The sequence below is a fragment of the Parasteatoda tepidariorum genome, chromosome 4 (assembly GCF_982258835.1).
Source record: "Parasteatoda tepidariorum strain Cologne lab strain chromosome 4, Ptep-v5.0, whole genome shotgun sequence".
In the NCBI taxonomy this organism is placed as follows: domain Eukaryota; kingdom Metazoa; phylum Arthropoda; class Arachnida; order Araneae; family Theridiidae; genus Parasteatoda; species Parasteatoda tepidariorum.
Window position 1 is genome coordinate 8,588,870 of NC_141758.1, and position 21,922 is coordinate 8,610,791.

General features: G+C 30.3%; 2 protein-coding genes across 3 annotated transcripts; both read right to left on the reverse strand.

Moving 5' to 3' along the window:
* Nucleotides 1-5,360: 5,360 nt before the first annotated feature.
* On the reverse strand, nt 5,361-10,303 carry Mrgn1 (Mahogunin ring finger 1). The gene has a single exon (XM_016051768.4). The coding sequence runs from the start codon at nt 9,931-9,933 to the stop codon at nt 7,903-7,905; it is 2,031 nt and encodes a 676-aa protein (XP_015907254.1). The 5' UTR covers nt 9,934-10,303; the 3' UTR covers nt 5,361-7,902.
* Nucleotides 10,304-14,046: 3,743 nt separating this feature from the next.
* On the reverse strand, nt 14,047-21,747 carry LOC107439243 (BBSome complex member BBS4 homolog). 2 transcript variants are annotated; one of them, XM_016051766.4, is made up of 4 exons: nt 21,540-21,747; nt 19,729-19,859; nt 17,937-18,094; nt 14,047-14,389 (listed from the first exon to the last, which is right to left on the reverse strand). In XM_016051766.4, exons 1-4 carry the CDS (start codon nt 21,543-21,545, stop codon nt 14,235-14,237), a joined length of 450 nt encoding a protein of 149 aa, XP_015907252.2. In that variant the 5' UTR covers nt 21,546-21,747; the 3' UTR covers nt 14,047-14,234. The 2 variants fall into 2 exon arrangements, with proteins under 2 accessions (XP_015907252.2, XP_015907253.2); XM_016051767.5 differs by having other exon boundaries at nt 17,937-18,091; nt 21,540-21,727.
* Between the last annotated feature and the right edge of the window lie 175 nt (nt 21,748-21,922).

Sequence of the window (21,922 nt, forward strand, 5' to 3'; positions counted from 1 at the left end):
TAGGGAGATTAAAATTTAAATGTGGTTAATTTATTAGGAGCTTGTCTTATTCGCGATCGCAACACTCGAATACGCCATCTGGGGAGAGACCGGTTTCATGCATTTAGCCCTTCTCCCTTCCCTCTCCTCCTCTTTTCAGTTGTATAGGAATGTACTACGATATTTTCCCTTTTCTTAATATTTTTCCTTTTTATTTAATAAGAATATTTTTTAAAATTTCCATAATACTTTTCTTTAGAACTATGTTTAATGTAGTTTTCAGTTCCATATAGTTTTTCAAGTTAAAAGATTTCAATCTATATGAAAATCAAGAGAGAAACTAACATACTTCCTTCCTCTATGACTTTCCACACGCTAATGGGGAAAGCATGTGAAGTGTTGCCATAGGAAAAGAGTTCTGCTCTACGCCACCTGCAGCCCATTTCGATCGCCAATACCAATACCTCCTAGAAGAGAAAGAGCCTGAGCTCGGGTTACCATAAATGAGAAATTTGATCCTTTAGTAGTCCACATGTGTTTCCCCCACTGCGCACCTTGGTAGCCTGAACGTAGTAACGTGTTTCTTATTTATCATCCACTGCGCAGTTTACGTTCGTTACGTCGGACTACTAAATTGATCCGTGCTGAAGTTTTCTCTTTTCTAGGAGGTAATCCTTACTCGAGCGTAGCATAAAATTTCATTCACTCATAAAATTTCATAAATTTTCATAGGTGGGGTAGAGCAGAACTCTCTATCTATGTTGTTGTTGTAGTTAATTTACGTCGCACTAGAGCTGCACAATGGGCTATTGGTGACGGTCTGGGAAACATCACTGAGGATGATCCGAAGACAAGCCATCACAATTCTGATCCTCTGCAGAGGGGTTGGCACCCCTGCTTCGGTAGTCCAACGACCTGCACGCGAAGTCGAGCACTTTACGGTAGAACAGTTTAACGAGGACCAATACCGCACACCCTCGGTCCCTACGCAGACTGATCCAAGTGGTCACCCTACCGCAGCCAGTGATGCTTGACTTCGGTGATTTGCTGGGAACCGTGTCTTAACGATCAGTCCACTGCGGGACCTCTATCTATGGCAACACCTTATATGCTTTCACCATTAGCATAGGGAGAGTCATAGGAGAATGAAGTACGTCAGTTTCTCTCTTGATTTTCAAATAGATTAAAAGCTGTCAAGTTAGGAAACCATACGGAACTGAAAACTACATGGAACATAGCTCTATTAGAAAGCCGTTTGGCAGGAATCGGTCTTTTCCCCGAGCGTTGCGATCGCAAAAACGATTGCTGCTCGTATCTCTTTTTCGCAAATTATGAAATATACGTTTCTTTTTTAGTCGTTCAAAAATTTATTCGTTATTTAGTAAAGAAATTTAAATAAAACATTTTATTGAACAAAAAACATTTTATTCAACGAATGTCGAGTTTTATAAAAGCATGTTTCTGATAGAATAAGATTATAAACCAGATTTGGAATAATATATTTATCAACTTCAATATATAGTTTATATAATTATGAATACGCAGCCAACATTTTTAAGCATCTAACAATTTCTTAACATCTTATTATATCGTCTTAATCGTATAATAAATTTTCTAATTACCTGCCCGCGCGTGTTTCGCAGAATGATTTTATCAAATATTTAATTAAATTTTAACATTTCTCAAAATCTTATTCTTTACGCTACCACAAATATTATTTTTCCATTAACATACTTATCAATTTTTTTAATACTTTAACTTAGGTTTTCTTTTAAAGTAAAATTTCTTTTTAAATTATTGTCAAGTTTTAATTAAAAGTAAACTTAACATCATATTTAAATCTTGTTAAGAAATTAAAAACATTCTGCAGTTTAAAATTATTCGATGCAGAACAGCTGAATATTTACGAAGTGTACTAGTTTTTTGAGAAATGAAGATAAGTTATTGATTGTGCTTTTTATTGCTTCTTATTTATTTGAGTAATGAAAAGTAAGTGCATAAATGTGCACAGAAAAATACAACACATTGCTTTTGTCTTTTAAATAAACAAAAAATTATGGCATACAATTTTATTTTGACGTTCAAATTTATACTCGTCCGCTAACTTTAAGAAAGTTCCTTTTGTTAAAAATGTTAATGTTGAAAAGATTTGCTTAAAAAGTTATTAACATTATTTCTCAACTTTAACACAGATCAAAAAATATTGCTATATCAGGAAAATGCTCAATAGGCCGTATTTTGTCAAACAGCAAATACTAAAAAAAGAAAATTGTAAAAGTTTCCAAAACCGTGCTATTTTTAGAATCATCATCTCAAAAATTTTTTCTTTCTCTAACTTTAGAATTTCCTTAAAACTGAAATAAGAAAAACTAAGAAATTTTTGATTAACAAATTATTTTATAGCTGTGTACCTTATGGTGTTCAGCAAATAGTTTTAATGCTTTTTTTTTTTTTTTTTTTTTTAAGAAATTATAAAAAGGAATTGTTCTATTATTTCGCTGTAAAAAGACAAGAATGTTAGTTTCATTTATGCTCAATTGAAACGTGTCAATAATTTAATTAATACCAGAATTGAAAGTTGTTTGGAAGTAACATTTAATTGCTTGAAACAATTAGAAAGAATGAAACTTATTAGAAATTAAATTTATTCCTTTATTTTGCTAAGAGCAGCTGGAAAGATGAGGTAAAGTAGAGAAAAGCCCCGTTTTCTATCATACTTACTATTCATACAACTAGTCATATAACTTGAGTAATTTAAGCAAAAAATTAAATAAAGGGTAAATTGAATAAACCCTAATAAAATGTGTCCTTAAGTATACACTAAAACATATTTAGAATCGATTTTGAATCTAAGAATAAAAAATATATTTTCCAAAAATTTCGAATAGGGTGGAGAAGTTAACTTGTTCGAAATAAGTGACTTTGTCACTCCTTAAAATAGATTCCAGGAGAGAGGAGTTATTTCATTGTCTCATTCGATTTTTGAAATTTCAATTGTAGACGGAAATGTTTAACATCGTTAAAGAAGTTTTCGAGAGCAGCAGACAATAAAGAAATTTTAAAAAAATGAATAAGTGCAATTGTACTGCTTTGAATTTTTTAGAAAGTTTTGCATATTATATATTATTATGCTTTTTTTCAATCTGAGAGCCATAACCATTATCTTACATAAAACTAATTTACATATCGCGTTAAGTATTTTAATTTAATATACTGGGGTAACTAAATGGATAATCCCCAGAAACTGAAGCGGGAAGATAAATATTTCATTGTTTTCAAAAAATATGAAGATAAAAGTCAACATGTTTTGAGCTTTAAAAAATTCACTTCACGAGTCATTAACGTCCAGTAAGACCTGAGAATAGAAAAGTTTGAAGCAAATATTTGGCACGCTCAAAAATAGGCACCGATTTCTTAAGATTCGGCAGGCGTTAATGAAGAATACTAAAGTGATTTGAACTAAAAATGCATTGTTGCCAACGAAAAATAAAAATGAAAAAAAAAAAAAAAACTAGAGAAACCGTGGAAGTCGAGAGTGCAATCTTGGCTATATTGCATAAACCAGACAGTTTTTCAAATTTAGATTAAAGAAACACGGTAGATAAGTCTCTTTTCAAAAATGCACTTATATCAGTCTGCTTAGGGTCCGAGGGTGTGCCGTATCGCTGTTCATAAAACTATTCTACCTTTTATTTTGCATGAAGAAAAAGCTTCAAAATACACTAAGGGAGGAGAGACTTATTTTGAAGTGGCTATAATTCAGAGAATTTTAAACCAAATTAGGTCAGAAAGAAAAGCTTAAATAACAGTTCTTTACTTTTTAAGAAAATAAATATTAACTGTATGAATTTTTAAAATTTTTTCAAAGAAAACTTTGCCACTACAACAGTGATGCCACCATTTCATTATAGGTCAAGGCCTACTTAGAATGTCCTAGACTAAACCGCCAATTTAAAAAAAAAAATTATAACCAAATAAAATTTTTAATTTAAAAGAAAATTTTATTTGAAGAAAATTCATATTACATGCCATGTATTTTGCCTAACAGAAAAGGAAGGGTTTTTATTCTAATTTATTTATTATTATTTTACATATAAAATATATTGCCTTATACCATACCATTTGATAAATATTTCTTCGTGTGTTTTAATTGTTTACTATTTTCATTACCATTCCAGAAAAATAAATATTTAAAATGTCATTTAGTAAGTGCTATAATTTATTAAACATTAAGTACTAATACAATTTTGTTAATTGAAATTTACTAACATAATAAATTTTGAAAATCAATAATAATCTTTAATGGATTTCTTCAAAAATTAAATAAGTTTATTTGATTTAAAGCAATGACTTTTTTTTAAAAAAATCACTCATTAGCATAATGATTTAAATCAATAAATCCTAGTACAAAGAAATACATTAAAACCCAAATTATGGCATCAAAAGTAAGTTAGAGCTACTATACTTCACTTAAGTTATAGAATTATTAAATTTGCTTAGTGAAATAAAACTAAAATTGTCCAAAAGACAGCAGAGTCTACCATACCTAGAAAAATTTCTCCTTAAGATTGAAAGTATTATTTTCACTAAGTAATAAAAGAATTTTGCTTGCAGCGAAATTTTTTTACTGTTATAACAACTTGTTTGTTAAGATCTAATTTTCAATTTTATTGTTGCTCAACCGTCTAAAATTTAACATAATTAAAGTAGGGAAAAAAAATACACATAGGAAAATCCTTTGTTGCTTTGGTAGTAGCATTTTTTCCCAACCAAAAGTGTATCCAGTTTAGTTCTTTGAAAACTAAAGTAGACTCTTCAGTTAATTTGAAAAAATTTCCTCTCAAAATAAATTCTTAGCAAGAAAATTTGTGTTTTATCAAAAAATTAACTGCTAATTTTTCATTACTAACATAAATAACTTGGTAAAAGAGCCAGATCTTAATTATTAAAATCTAATTATTTCAAACATTACAGTTATAAACAATATTTTCACTCTAGTATTAAGACACTCTGAATAATAAAAAATTATTTCAGATTCAATGGGGAAAAAATATCTTGTCGAAAATTCCATGTTTGAAAAAGTGTTTATTACATTTCTTTTTGGAAAAGTTTTGCTTTAAATTAATCAGAGAATATTACCCATATGTTACATCTCGTAACTCTCGATGTTAGACAAGGGAACTCTTTAGTAGACATGGAACAAATTTATATAAAAAAAATGAATTTAGATTGTAAACATGAGAGGAAAATAAACTGCTACATTCATTGCTATACCTTTTAAGTTACATCTGCCCATTTAATAGAGAAATTTACTTACATATTATCTGTAAAGATTAAAACTAATTCAAGAGTATTATCATACATCATAAAGACTACAAATATTCAAGAATTTTTTTCTTTATTTCATAGTTTTAACCCATAATATAATAAAGATAATACTAATTAAAAAGTTATTGATTAAAAGATAAAAATAACAATTGGATATACAGTTGACTCGCGTTATAACGACCCCATCGGGACTGCCCCAATCTGGTCGTTATATCAAATGGTCGCTATATCAAAATGAGCAAATTTCCTTTGAAAATCGGTCACATAATGGTTTTAAACGTCATAACGCATGCATATACCTACTATTTGTGGTATACATGTTATAAACCAAAAAAGGATAGGATGCATACATTAATAAAACATAATGACATTTCAACAATTGAATTACAACTGTTAACAATTAAGAATTTTATTTTGAAGTACAGATTAAAAAACATAGTATGACAAAAAAAATCTAGTTTCTAATGAATTAATTTTTTGATGTACATAATTTGCGGTATATATAACGAATTTTTTTTATGTACATAATCTGCAGTATTATAAAGAAGAGTAAACCGAGGAACATAAACCAGGCTTCATTAGACGAAGACATTAATTTTTTGATGTGCATTAATTTGTTGAAGTAACATGTTAAGAGGATTTAACATATGTGTGCTTGTTTAAGGTCAACCATTCAACCCCACTTTCCAATAGGAAGTTAGAAAAGAGCGGTGTTCAAATTCAGAGAGGGTCGTTATATTAGGAGTTGACCTTTTTTACGGTCGTTATAGCAAGAGTAAAATAACGTTATCTTCTATGGATGTGAATTGGGACTCCTTCACAGGGTCGTTATATCATGTTGGTCGTTCTATCACAGGGTCGTTATAACACGAGTCGACTGTATATAATTTTTTAATAGAAGCCCTCTAGCAATGCAATTGGGAAGATTTACATATCAGTAACTATGACAAAATAATTGCAAAGTCTTGGCAACTTAGAGGCAGTGGCCAGCAAGAAAGCATTAACAAAAATCACATAAGGGGACCAACTGGAAAGGTTTAACTCGAAGCCACCCTTGGGCAAAACAAAACATACATATGTATATATTAATATTTGCAAGCTAAAGACACTTTTGGAGGCATGCCTAATATAGATAGGTACTGATACTGAAATATTCCTATGTAATAAGAAACATAATATCAACTCATCACCAGAAAAGCTATAAGCAAATGCTAATTACATAGAGCTTAAAAACCATTGATATTCAAAATCAACCAAAATGTGAAAATACAATTTTATATTTCTAATATGAGACTTTCTACAGCATTTATACTTTTCACCCTGTCAATGAGATTGCCTGGTACTATTTACAATAGGAAAATTAAAAACTACAATAAATGTTAAATAAATAAGAGCAATATATACAACAACAAAAAAAGTTACATTTTAAAATAAATCTTATATAGCCATTAAGTAATAAAACTAACAGCAAATAAGGTAAATTCACATTAAAACAGATTTGAAATCAAGCTACAGAATATTTTATCAGCATTTCAACCTTTTGATTATTAGACAATCAGTGTACTAGGGTTTAGAAAGGTAAACATCATATTCAAAATGTAAAACAGGTTTCAAAATAACAAATGAATAAATACAAAAAATTTTTTTTAAGACATCACTTCATATTAGATAAAAACTGCATAAGAGAAGTATTTCCTTAAATAAGTAAGAACTCTGGTGATATTTTGGCCATAAAAAGCATGGCAAATAAGAGAAAAATTAATAAAATTTGAAAAAGAAAAAAGGCATAAAGAATAACATTGCATGAAATTTTGCAAAAAGAAACTGTAGCAAAATATCAAATGTATACTCTAAATCAGAAGTGCACAACCTGCCGTCCATGGGTCAAATAATATCCTTGAATGAATAATTCACGACCTTTTTCTTATCAGTCAAAAATTTAAAATAAATTTAATAACATATCTTATTTCATAAACTACTCTGAACTACTATCTAATAATTAGATTCCATTCTTCAAATTAAATAGTTAAATTTAATTTCATATCTATTTTGAAAAACAGAAAAATTTTAAAATTCCAAAATGTATAAATACTAATTCAAAGTAACAAATAATGCTTATTTTGAAAACGATTTTAACATAAACACGTTCTTTTTATATTTATTTATCAAAACAAATTTAAGGATTTATTTAAAAACTGAAAGTGTAATTTGTTTACTTAAAAAATAATAAAACTAGTTTTTTTTTCATAGAGGCAAATTTTAAATTTTATTATCAAAAACTAAGCGTACAACATTTCTGTCAATAACATTAAACATCCTATTCTTTGCAAAAACTATTACAAGTAATTTGATCAACTTAAAATTTTTAATTTAAGAAAAATGTAATATCTATTTTATTAACATCAATTGATATCAAAACTATATTCATTGAAGCACCCTAAAACCCTACAATTTATTTTTTTGTCATGTAGCTTTCTTACGATAAAGATTGTGCACCTCCACTTTCAAATAAGATTGTTTAACACAATTTTTGCATAACAACAAACCATTTAAATATGAGTTTAAAAACCAGCAGTTAAAAGTCACAACTGTTTCTCACTCGGGTAAAGTATCACAACTTTGAGGTCGGAGTAAAACACGGGTGCTCGAAGTGCTGCTGAAACTATCACCACTGTAGTTACTGGTATTGCTTGCGGGCGTTCCGGGTAACGAGGAGATACCTTCTAGTTTAACTACCAGCGACTGACCGTTTAGAGCAGAATCAAGAGCACTGTTTTCAGATTTGGCCACATTCTTTTCTAGACTACTCTTTGACCTCTCCATATTCTTGGTCTTGGGGACAGAATCGCTAAATTTTACGGGCTCTGTCCCGTGAGGGGTGTCTAAACTCGTATCGGTACCTTGATCGACGAGGATCGTGGTCGATGGATCTTCAGGGGTGTAGTAATCTGAATCTTCACCACTAGGAGACGTATCTTTAATGGATTTCTCACAAAGATGTAATGAATGTGGGGTGGAGAGTGAAATAGGGCTGCTTCTTGCGCAGGACTGAGTAGATTTCGAAGAGCCTATGGCAAGAGCAGATAATTCCTCCGCAAAATTACTATCCAACAGAGATCTGGTTTCAGCAGCATCAGCATATTTATCCAATTTACGCTTCCCACCGTCATTGACAGTCTCCATAGAACTGGTGAGAAGTCTCATCTTTTCCGGTGCCGACGACGTTCGAAACCCTTTACGGTGTTTCTTAACGTCTACTCTCGTCAAAGAAAGAGATTCTGTTTTTTGTGGAGCTTTATCCGCCGGCACCATAGAAGTTACCAATACCTCTGGTATATTAGACACCTCTGGGTTTCCAGACAGCTTACTGCACGAAGAGACGCTTTTCTCAGTTTCGCTGGTCTCTCCAATCCTAGACGCACAACTAGAATAATTTCGATCCAAATAGCGATGTTTATGTCTCATGTCAGGACTGTTGCCAAATGGTGGAAGGGTGGATGGAATAAAGGAAGGAACGAGTGGCGCAGAGGGCTGAACTGGACCGTTCAAAGCCTCGATCAGTGAAACTAACTCGTAGCCAGGTGGTATATCCTGAGTTGATTGGCTGTCACCACTTATTTGGGGTAAAGGCGTGTTGGATTTTCTCACTGCTCTGATTTGAAGCAGAGCTCGAAATGGTGCCCGACAAATGGGACAATTATTGGCCTGATACCGAAGAGAATCTGCACAAGAGTTACAAAGACACAAATGTCGGCAAGGTAATATTAACGTATCGCGAGCATCACTCATGCATATGACACATTCTGATCCACTGTCTTCTAAATCTTCTTCTACAATATTTTTGGTTTGAGGCACATTTTTATTTTCAATGCCGTAGATCTCTTGCAGAAGATAACAAAGACCGTCAACAAAAAGTTTCTGCTTCAATGGCTTTAGAGTGTACGAACCGTCGAGATTCTTTTCGACGATGGCCAGAACCATGTGCTGCTGCTTAGGGTCTTCCCCTTCCTCTGCGACACATTGGATTAAAATTGGTATCACTTCGTCTTCGAACTTATAGCTTAACATGTCTTCCGGATATTTACTTGGATCAATCACGTGATCCGTTTGGGTGAATTGTTGATTGACGCCTTTTTTATAGTGATAAGTTTCAGAATTATGCGATGCATCTTGTGGAGTGTAAGTAACACCATTTGTTGTAATTTCTTCAGTGCAAAAGTAATAAATAGTAATAGCACATCGGACATCAGAATCGAACGTAAATTCTATATTGTATGATGTACTTACAGGCGGAGTGTCCTGATTTTCGGCAGATGGAACATCTGGTACTTTCAGAAATCGCAACGATTCCTTTCGTATATTAATCAAACTTCTTAAAGTTTTTGTTGGCTCATTAGGTTGAGGAGCAGGGTATGGGAAAGGAGTAGGCTTACGACCTAAGAAATTTAAATCAAAATTTTCTCCAAAAAGATAAGCTTCAGGTTGGGTAGTTTCGAATCGCTCACCACCCATGATGAAGTGATTAGCAAAATAGTTACCTTCCTTGTTAGGATATCTATAGGCATTGTTTGATATTGCATCAATTTCTTCAATCCTAGCATTCTGTCGACTAAAGATTAATCCCATGATTTGATTTAAAACTTGATTGATGATTTCAATTTTTAAAATTCGTAATCAGTTACATTAATGGAGATTTTGTCAATACAAAAAATGAAGAAAAAAAAAGCTTCACTTGTAGCAAAGAAAAGCAATGGTCTTTCGAGGTTACTTTTTATTAAAAAAAGAAATGAACATCAATTCGTTTAAAAAAAAATATCTTTTTAATGGCACATTTTAAATAATTACTCCGAAAATATTAATATTAATGCAGTGAAGCAAAACATCGCTAGTGTCTGACTAGTTTCTGTTTTCGACGATTTCAGTAACAGTCAGCCATTGTATTGATTGATTGATAAAAAGAAACCTCAAGGCAACTCCAAGGTTTTCTTTCCACTAAAAGAGCATTCACACTTAATGCAGTAGCCACACCTTTCATCCGATCCGATTGGCGATCGAAATGGGCTGCAGGTGGCGTAGAGCAGAACTCTCTACCTATGGCAACACTTTACATGCTTTCCCCATTAGCGTGTGGAAAGTCATAGAGGAAGGAAGTACGTTAGTTTCTCTCTTGATTTTCATATAGATTGAAATCTTTTAGGTTAGAAAACTATATAGAACTGAAAACTACATTAAACATAGTTCTAAAGAGAGTATCACGGAAATTTTAAAAAATATTTTTATTAAATAAAAAAAGAAAAATATTAAGAAAAAGGAAAATATCGTAGTACATTCCTATACAACTGAAAAGAGGAGATGGAAGGTTGTTGTTGTTGTTAATTTACGTCGCACTAGAGCTGCACAATGGGCTATTGGCGACGGTCTGGGAAACATCCCGGAGGATAATCCGAAGACATGCCATCACACTTTTGATCCTCTGCGGAGGGGATGACACCCCCGCTTCGGTAGCTCGACGACCTGCGCGCGAAGTCGAGCACTTTACGGTAGCACAGTTTAACGAGGACCAATATCGCACACCCTCGGTCCCTACGCAGACTGATCCAAGTGGTCACCCACCCGCACACGAGGAGAGGGAAGGGAGAAGGGCTAAAGGCATGAATCTGATCTCTCCCCAGATGGCGTATGCAATTTTTATCTTCTACAAAGGGGATTGCTCTCCTACGTTGGTAGCCGACTATCCTTTGGGGACTGATCCATATGGTCACTTATTTAGTCACTGACCACAGCCAAAGATGCTTGACTTGGAAAGGTCTACTGGGAATGAATGTCTGAAAATATGCGATCAGAATTTTATAATTTAAAGCATCAGAAAAAAAGGCCAGAATTCATTTTAAACCACTGTGGGTCATTTTAAACACTTGTAGTTATTCCCCACAAAATTATAATATGCATGGTTCTAAAGTACCACATGCGATGAGATCGACAGAAGAAAAAAAGATGCATTAGAGAATCATTAATACGAATGGTTTTTTGTTGCAAGAGAAAAAGCTCACGGTTCACTTTAGGAAGGCTTTGATAAAGATTATTCACCTTTTAAGTTAGACTAATTCCATATAGTTTCCTTAAGTTAGGAAACTATATGGAGCTGAAAACATACATTAAACATAGTTCTAAAGTCTAGACAAAACGTAGAATCTTGTAAACAACCGATTTGGATACAATACTAGTAGATCTCAATTGAGATACACTATTACTGTATCCAAATCGGTTCGAATTGATACTTTAAAGCTAGCTGCGGCTGTTGAAAGATTTAGGCGGACCTCACATTGAAATAAGAGGCGAAGGGGAAAGAAATCTCTAATCATTTGTATTAAGATGTTCATAGGAGATATAGTGGACATGTTAATGGAAAAGTATTAAAATTCGCCTCTTATAAACCGCTTTCCCCTTACTCAATGAGCATCCCACCATATTTATCTTTTAATCGAATACTGCACGCGACTCATTCACTAAAGCAAAAATGAACTTTACAGCCGGTGGTGAACAGTCAAACCCTAACAAATTTGCGACAACCAATATGTTTAACCTCATTGATATTTTGACTCAACGGCAACGCAAAAGACAAAGGGACCCTTGGATTAAACATTTCCTAACAAGAGGACTTTTTCAATAAACCTAAATCAAACAACTAACTGGACTAGACAAATAGAAAACTACAAAAAATATATCCTCGGTTAGACCAACGACCCATCTATTAACGGGGATATAAGGCGTTGATCTAGTATGATCCTTACTTTTCGAGTTTCCGAGCACAGAATGCAAATCGATTCCTGGGATTCGCGCCTAGTATGAAGTCCGTAAATTAAACATAAATAGATCACGCAAAAAGATTTACACGGCACAAGCACATTTTTAAATTAAATCACAGATAATTTTAGGACAAAATAAATTCGGATCGGGATCTATCTGGGTTTGCAGGGAGGAGAGCGAAACTGTGTACAGTTGGGCATCATTGATATGGTTTTTCCGCAGGCAAGTGAGTACAGTGTTGATCGCCAACAGTTCGGCTATAAAGATGTTTGTATTGTCCGTGGGAGGCTTAGTGTATAATTTTCGAAACTTGCTTAAAAATAATTGTGTAAGCAGTTCTGTGATTTTCCCATCTTCTGCCTCCATTCTAGAGCCATCGGTGTAGATCTCCATGCCTCAATTAGTTGGGCAGTCAAATTCCCAAGACAAGGCCCAAATTTTCGGGGGCCGGAGTATCAAAGTTGCCATCTCTATATGGCAATCTACACATAGAGGGAAAAAAATTTCCTAAATAAATTTTACTTCAGTAGTTTTTTGAAATTCTATTTTAGAGTTCTTAGCATTAGCAATAGAAGGAAAAAAGTTGTCAAACCATTTTTTTTTTTAATCAATTGTGAAGCACCTTTGAGAAACAGAAGGTTGTAGTAATCACAATGTTTCATCGCTTAGCATTCGCAATTCAAAATAAAATGTTAAAATAATAAAAAAATCTCTAGAAGGATTTAACCCCTTAACAATCGGTTAATTTTCAAGAAAACGGTCATAAAAGTGCCTATTTTTTTTTTTTTTTTTATCCCTGAAAATTATATAAAATAAATTTTTAGGGAAAGCCAACATTCAGGGTTACTATGACTTAATGTTGACTTTCCAGTAATCAAGGAAAATTTAAGAAATATGTGTTTTAAACATAAAAAAAGAATTTTATTTAACTTACGTATAATATAAATAAAGAATAGTAATTTTTTCTTGTGATAAATTTCAAAGCTTGAGATACCGATGCCAAAGTCACAATGTGGACAGTTATAACTGTCCAGATTGTGACTATGTAGGATGGAAACTTGTACTAGAAGAGATGTAGGACGGAAACTTGGTACTATAGTACCAAGTTTCCATCCTACATCTCTTATTTTTTTCATCTCTTCTGGAGCAACAAACTTTGCCATCTACAATTACCTTAAAAATATCCTGTGACTGCCATCTGGTGTGTAAAATAAGAAATAAAATGTTTAATGGGCATAAGAAATGAATTCAGGGGTGATTGTGAGCCCAAGTCAAAATTCCAGAAAATTTCTTGAGTAACAAGAAAAGTTTAAATCAAAAAATTAGAAAAAAATATAAACAAGGTTTTTTCCTTTTTCACAATATTTCTTAGTTTACTTAAAATATATTTAAAATTTTACACATACTTATACCATTTACACATAACTATGATGACCTGGAAAAGTAATTGAAATTTACAAATATGTCTTGCTTTCTTGAGTTGATGATTATCATAACTATTTACTGATAAAAAATAAATATTAATCTTGAATATAAGCTTATCTGGCTTTCCCCTACAAACAAATAAAATAAACTGTGTTTTTAAGTTCCACCTTTGAAAATTTGATTTCCGGAAACTTTTGTGATCAATGATTTTTTTGAAACAACTGAACCATCCATCTTCGGATCACGTTTAGCGAAAAATCCGGAATATTTCCGTAGCACAATCAGCCCTGTGAATTAGTTTTATTCTTATTGGCGCATTACTACTGAACACTACAGCCAGGAAATATCAAGGGGAGTGAGAAATAGAGGGCGAAACCTCACCCCGTCATTTTCACGGGAGCGAGAAGGAAGGGGTTAAAACTTGTTTTATATACTTAGAAGCACACTTATATACTTTTTTTGTGAACAGAGCATATTTCAAGCAGAAGTTTAGTAATTAGACGTAGCAAAATCTTTAATTCGATCCTTTATTTTGTATCAAAATTAGAGTAAGTAAATATGTGCAAATGAATATGTACATAAATATATGTACAAATGAATATTGAGAACATTAATAGTTAAAACATAATTGAAATTGCATAATAGTTTGGCCTTTTTCAATTTTTTTTCTTACAGAGCACATATTAGAGTACATTTCAGTCCTGTATTTCCATTCTGTACTGCACTGGCATCACCCATGGGTGGTCTCTGATTATTTTAAATGTTGCATTAAATCCTTTCTGAAATTCAATATTCGAAGGTTGCAGAGACACAGCCTTTGTCATTTTTTCCAAGGCAGTTTCATAAGATCCTAAAAAAAATTTTTTTTATAAAATTTAAGTAAATAAAAATATAAATTAACAAAGAAATTAAAATCATGATTAATAACTCTAGAACAAAATGCATGCCTTAATTTTTTTTATATTTTTGTGCCATGACAAGCTTTTATTTGATTTCATTTAAATATCCTAAATTGTATATTACAGAGGGTTGCTAGTGAAATTAAGGTAGTTCACAAAACACAGAGGTCTACAAATCCCAGCCATCGAGTCACTGAGGCTAGTGAAAAATTTGCTGGCTCTCTAGAAATTTTGCATGCTTGCCTCAAACATACTTTTTTTTTTAAAAAAAATTACAAATACAAGAATTTATCAAAGCATTATTTTTATTTAGAAATTAAAATTTGAAAAATTAGCGGTTGTCACCAACCACAGGACAACTAAATATAACAAATGGCAGTTAAAAATTTGTCAGCAAATCCCTACATTTTTTTTTAATAATATGTAATTGAAATAAATATTTTATAATATTCGTAAAGTTACTTTATTTCCCACTTATTTTCAAATTTTTTTTAGAAATGAACCTCGTAATGCTTACCATACTTTGAGAAATGCTTCAAAAGCTTTACATTATTAAGACCAACAGTTTTATAAATCATTTAAAATTTTCCATTTTTAAAAGAAAGGCATATTCTTTAAAAATGCGCAAATGTTAAAAATGGTACAACTGGCCAGTTGCTTGTTCAAATTTTGAGCTATGAAGAACAACATTGGATAAAACAAACGAGAGTGTTTTAAAGTATTCAAACCACTATGAACAAAATAGTGATAAGCATTTCTCTGTAATAGAATACAACAACAAACAAACTCTGTAATAGAATAATTACAAAGTACTTAGAACATTTTAACATATTAACCTCCAGAGACTCGAGCTTTAAATGATGGCAAAAAAATGTGATTTTGACTCAGAAATATGTTGCTTAAAAGAAAGTAAACTTATAAATGTGATAAAATATATTTTTTTAAAAGCGTGATTAATTAAACTGATATATTTTTAATAATATTATAAAAAAAAATAGCAATTTAATTTTTAAGATTTTTGCATATTGTAGGATATTTCATCATATAATATATATTTAATCACATTTTGGTTGTGAAATAAAATTCATTAGACTAAAATACGACATTTATTTGTCACAAAGGTTTGTTTGAAAAGAATTTCTCACATTTTTAGTTACTTTTTTATTGTAACTAAAAACTTTGACTGACAAGAGTGAATATATTTTCACAAAGACAATCTCTTTGTAAAGGCATACCATACGAACAGAAAAAAAAAAATATTCAAATATTTTTTAAAAAATTTTTCTGAATGCTGCCCAATATATTGGCCTTCAGGAGGCTAAAAAAAAAGTTATAATATTTCACTTTACTCTATAAATACTGTATATCATTTAAAATAAGAAAAACTGATGAGAGCACTTTATAATGTTTCTTTAAAATAAAAGCATGATTGAAAGATGTAAAATAACTTCATATTTTGAAAAAAGCTCAAAACAAGATGTTCGCAACAAATAACAGTTATATTGATGCCTAACCTTAGACGAAGCACAAAATTATTTATTTATTTAATTTAAAAAAATAAATAAAAAACTAAGATATTGAAAATAATAATCAATACTCTTCCAACAGCATTTAAATAGGAATTATGATGTTCATAAAAAGTAGAAATTAAATTAATTAAACACATACAAAAAAAAATTACATAAAGAAATTTTTAAATGTAATAATTACAAAAAGTCTAACATTATACATTATATCAATGTCGAAGTAAAAAATTAAATTTTGATACTAAATTTGAGAATTCATTGAAAGAAAAAAATAAATTATGGCCAATAGGATAAGTTTTTTTAATTTACAGCAGACAATAAACAAGGGAAAAAAATATTCTATAACTTATTACGCTTGTAATGTAGCTTTTTATGATTTTATTAATATGGTAAGGTGTACATACTTGCTGACATTACAATTAATAATTACAGTTAGTACATATTATAGAAAATATCTTTGATTGTCTTTAGTATAGCACAGTTAAATGTTTCTTTTTAAAGCTTAAAGTGATAGTTAAAAAATGTTCCACTAGTAACAGATGTTTTTCTTCATTAAATAAAAAATCAATCCCTCATTTTTTTAAATATTGTATTATGAAAATATAAAAGAATTACCTGTTCATGGAAACAGTTATAGCTCTATTATTTAGCTATATAAGTATTTTTAAAACATATTTCAAGCTAAGTACACTGTCCTGCCTCACCTTCTCCTATTTTGCTCACATAAGATTTTGCATGCACACCATAAAGTCTTTACAATAATTTCTTATTTTAGCAATAATAAAATTATATATATATATAAAAAAAAGTGATACTAATAAAGATGGTTAGAACACAGGAAAAAAAAGGTATGACGCATTTTGGTTAGTTTGATGAAATGGGAATTCAATTATACACAGTTGTCAGCTCTAACATATTCATGTATAATCAGATGCTAACTACATATATATATATTTTTAATGTGCAAAACATTACTATTTTGTTTCTATATTTAATTACTAATATGTTTATAGCTCTCACCCATAAATGTAACTTTAGGGGGTACACTTTTTACGATTAGAAAATTGTTTATTTTAAGTCTCATCAATATATTATATATAAATATGATGTGTGTGTGAGCATTTATCTATAAATGTACAGTGAAACATCATGGGAGTGACCACTCTCCGTTCCACAGTAAAATGGTCATTAATGGAGGCTGGCTATTCTTAAAGGTTACCTCCACTTACTTGAAAATTGTTATTGAAGGCATGTGATTTTTCACAAATGATTTTAATTTTTGTCTGTGTCATTTTCTTAGTGCGGAAATGCCACTTTTGTTGGCCTCGTGAAAAGATGTATCGATGATTAAAATTTAGAGTCTATAAAAATGACCCCAACTGTTATAATTATGTATAAAAACAAATTTACTAATTATGAATGATAAAGCTATTTTAAATAAACAATTATATTTTGTGTTTAAGTTCGCATTTAATATCATATCGTAAAAATTAGTTAGCTTTAAAAGATGGGAAGAGGTTTGTTCATTTGAGATGCTTGTTTTTTCTGGAAACAAATTTGTTTACAATATAACTTTCAACTCTAAAAGAAAATCATTGATAGCATCGTGTATAACGCACTCTGACTGCAACATGAGGTTGTCATCCTCAAAAAGAGCTCTCTAAATAAGAGCCTCACACAAATATTTTGAATACATTTTAATCTATTTGTTCAGTCAAATTTTTGTTTCGAAATTTTTTCAAGTTTCCTTACTTGACCTTTTCCGAATTTGGTGCAGATGTTTGCCAGGTTGCTGGGAGATGTTTTAATGGTCACTCCTAAAGGTTTTCTTCAACAGAAAGTATACGAAAAAAATTCAGTGCCTCTCAAAAGTAGTCGTAAATAGAGGTAGTCCCTACATAGAGGTGATCATTCTTGGAGGTTTTACTGTACATATAAAACTCACAAACTTATCGTGAGTTAACTTACTTACCGAGACGGTAATAGATAGTGCCTTGATTATAGTATGCTGGTGCAAAAGAATTATCAATCTGAATAGATCGATCGTATGATGTTATAGCCTTCTGAAATTCCACCTTTTTGTATTGAATAAGACCTAAATTATTATAAGCTTCACACAAGTACGAACTACTGAAATAAAACAAATAATTAATCAACAAAATTTTTTTAATAATAATAAAGATTAAATATAGCATATAAATAGATTTAATTAATATATTAATTAATTAAATATAGATTTAACTACTACAATAAAAAGTTAAAAATAAAAAAATAATTAGTCTAAAAATTGGGGTCTTGGAGCTGAAGTCTGCAAACAGAGAGCTCAGGACCAACAATTTTCCAGGAATTGGAGCTCTAGTTTTTTTGTGTGCTCCAGCAATTTCATTGTATCCTACAGACAATCAAGAGACATGCCTCGTAGTATTTGCATAGCTGGTTATTCGAGTAACTGTAGAAAAAGTACTCTCAGCAATAAAATACATTCATAATATTTCAGATAAATGAAGGAGAAAGAATTATTAGATTAAATTATTTTCTTAAAAATGAACAAATATTTAACCGTGAATTAAATTAAAGTTGTATTTTTTTGTTTTTGAGAAAGCAATTATGTTTCTTTTAAATGAAAATTTTTATAATACAAATTTCAAATTAAAATCTGAAACTCAAAAGGGCATGCATATGTCATAAAATTGCCAGATACTTTGTCGTGTTGGAGCTTTACTTATAATCTGGAAGCAGAGCTGGCATATTAAAATGTTTTCAGCTCCAGAACTCTGTTAATAGTCAGGAGAAACAAAATTTAGCCAAAAATATACAACATAAAGATATAATTAGCCAAAATAAAAATTTTCTTAGAAAAAAATAAACATAAATAAGTTAAAATAAACTTATTATAACTTTCACATCCTCATCTAAATGCCTTCCCAAAAATTTAATGAGCGAGCACTTTTCAATTTTAATCATTTATAAGAAAAACTAATGCTACTAAAGATTTGTCAACATAAACAGATAATAAATTAATTCATGAAAATTAAAACAAATTAATTACGCAAAAATATGCACCATTTGGATAATAGAAATAAGACATTTATTTGTCAAGTTGAAAAAAAATTCGTAAGTGAAAACAAATATTTGAATAGAAGTTTCAATAATAATATTTAACGAAAACAGAAACGTTGTTATAAACTTTTAGAAGCTCAGCTGGTTTATATTCTAGTTTATAAAAGCAAATTATTAAGATAAAATAATAAAATACACCTAAAAAAAAACGATTAAGTAGAAATGAATAAAGAAATATTAGTACTTTTCTGCTTACCAGGCACAAGAAAATTCAAAAATTTTTTAATTTATTTCTATTTTGTTTTTAATGATTTACTTTTTATCTATGAATTTAAAAGAAAATAGAAATAATATATTTGAATTTGTTTGCATCCAGCTAAGCAACGAGTATCTAAATAATAAATTCACAAAAAAAAAAAAAACTTTCTAAATTAAATCCTCAAAAAAGGCACACGTAAATAATATATAAAGTCAAGATACATTATTAACTTCAGTAAACTTACTTTTCTACAAAATATGAAATTATATAACCATTTTTAATCAAATAAGAAAAATGCGACTAGAAAATTTTGAGAAATGTTAAAAATAAAAAAATAATTCGATGATTTAAAAGTTACCAAATACAGGTAACAAAAAGTTGGTTTTCAACATAAAAACTTTTCTACAACTTTCGAAAATCTTTATATCGATCAATTAATACTTACCAGTTTGAAGAAGCATTACACTTCTCTAACGTAGCAATGATGCATTTAAAAAGAGTTTCTGCTTCATCGTATTTACGATTATCTGTTAGTACAAGTCCTTTCCTTAATAGCTCAGAAATATCTTCTTCTTCCTAACATAAAAAGAAGATAAATTTATAGCAATGACAGAATGAAGCTTATTGAGGGTGATTTCCAGTTATGTATAGTATATATGACCGCTGTACGTGTTCAATTCATTTAAAAAATTAAACATCACGTTTCGTATTTACACGATTCAAGTTCCCACATTGTGTTTCGTACTTACACTATTTCATATTAAATTTCACATTTTACATTCATGTTACTTAAAAGCCACTATTATGATTTGTGTTCAAGTAACTTAAAAATGGAACATACAGATTTGTATTCACACAATTTTAAAAACAAATATGGAGATTTATATCAATGTTACTTTAAAATCAGACATCGAAATTGGTATTTATAGGTATATTATGAAACATTGAGATTCATATTCTTGCAATTATAATTAATGTAAATGAACAGTGAGTTTTATAAGCTTTTGTAATCGCATTATTAGCAGTAGAGTTGTCACTATATATAAAGTTATGTTTTTGGGTCAAATTTAATCAACGGAGTTTCAATAATTATCAAGCATATCTTAGTCCCTTGAGTTATTAAGATCACAACTACAGAGCTAATGGTATATCTGCTTGTTTCAAGTTTTATTCTGAAAAACAAATTTTATGTTGAACATTGAAAATTCAAGTTAAGGAATTGACACCAAGTACTTCATCATAGAGAATAATATTTTTAGATACAGACTAAGCAGCAACGAAGTTAACTTTAACTAGCAAAGAAATGTAAAATAATAAAATGAAAAATACTGAAGTTTAACAAAATAATTGTATGAGTGCACATTCTGATACAATAAGTAAAGCAAACATTATATCAATAGAAATAAGTTTCATCTTCAACTCCATCACGAGTTTTTTACACTATAATACAGTATATGAAAATACTTATACTTAAAAAGGATTATATATGATAATAAAATTTTGCAATTATTATACAACAATTAAAGAGAGAGAAATATAAAATGCTAACTTAAAAAATGCTCCAAATAATAAAACTGAAAAAAAAAAAGAAAAGAATTCTGCAACAAATTCCTTAACTGCCTTATTTGCATTTTACTTTTTTTTCAGCAAAAGTTTAAATGTTTTCTTCAAGCAAACAAAGCAATGTTCTCACTTATACCTGTTTATCTAGGGACCTTCAAATTTTTGTACCAAATTAAGGAGTACATGAAAAAGAAACTTTAAACAATTAACTTTTTGTTGTTTGCAGGTCATGCAGACCCCCATAACGTTACAGGAAATGGTTGTGTTCTGTCAAACTTAGTTTCGACAGTCTTTTCCCAAATGACAAACCATTTCAATAAGAATAAAAATCGTAAATACTACTTAGATCTTACGGATATTTCTATCGTGATCTTTAGCCTTTTCTGGAAGAAAATAAAGATTGATGTATAAAATAAAAACATATAATATTCAATTATATTTCCAGAAAGGCGTTCCGGATGGTAAACAAAGTACCGGAACGGCGTTTTGGTTTCAGAACACTCTTGATAATGAATTAATCTAAGTATTTCTTCAACATATATTTAAACAGCCCAATCTACACATATATTTAAACAGCATCAAATTACAGCCGATAATTAATCAAGAAAAGGAAGTATTATGGAAGAATTAATTCACTAGAATAATTTTCGCAGATAAGTAATTTAAAATTATAAGGATATTAGTCGACATTACCTCCATTTGTTTTGCAGCAAAATATCAATAAATTATGCTTTTCAGCGGATCTTTTCACTAAACTTTGCAAGAAAATACGAAAATAATGCAATGTCAGTGCGAAAATAGACAGAATAATAATATTTTCATTTAAAAATATGTAAGTTTTGGATTCAGAAAGCTTTTTGCTCAATCTGAACTCTTGAAATAACAATTTCACATTGTATTCTACCTTTGTATTTTGCGCTTATAGCTTGCAAAGGTAGAATACAATGTGAAATTGTTATTTCAAGAGTTCAGATTGAGCAAAAAGCTTTCTGAATTTTGCGCTTATAGCTTGCAAAATACAAATGATTCATAACTAATAAAATTAATGAGTAAAATTTAAACCTGGCAATGCTTTC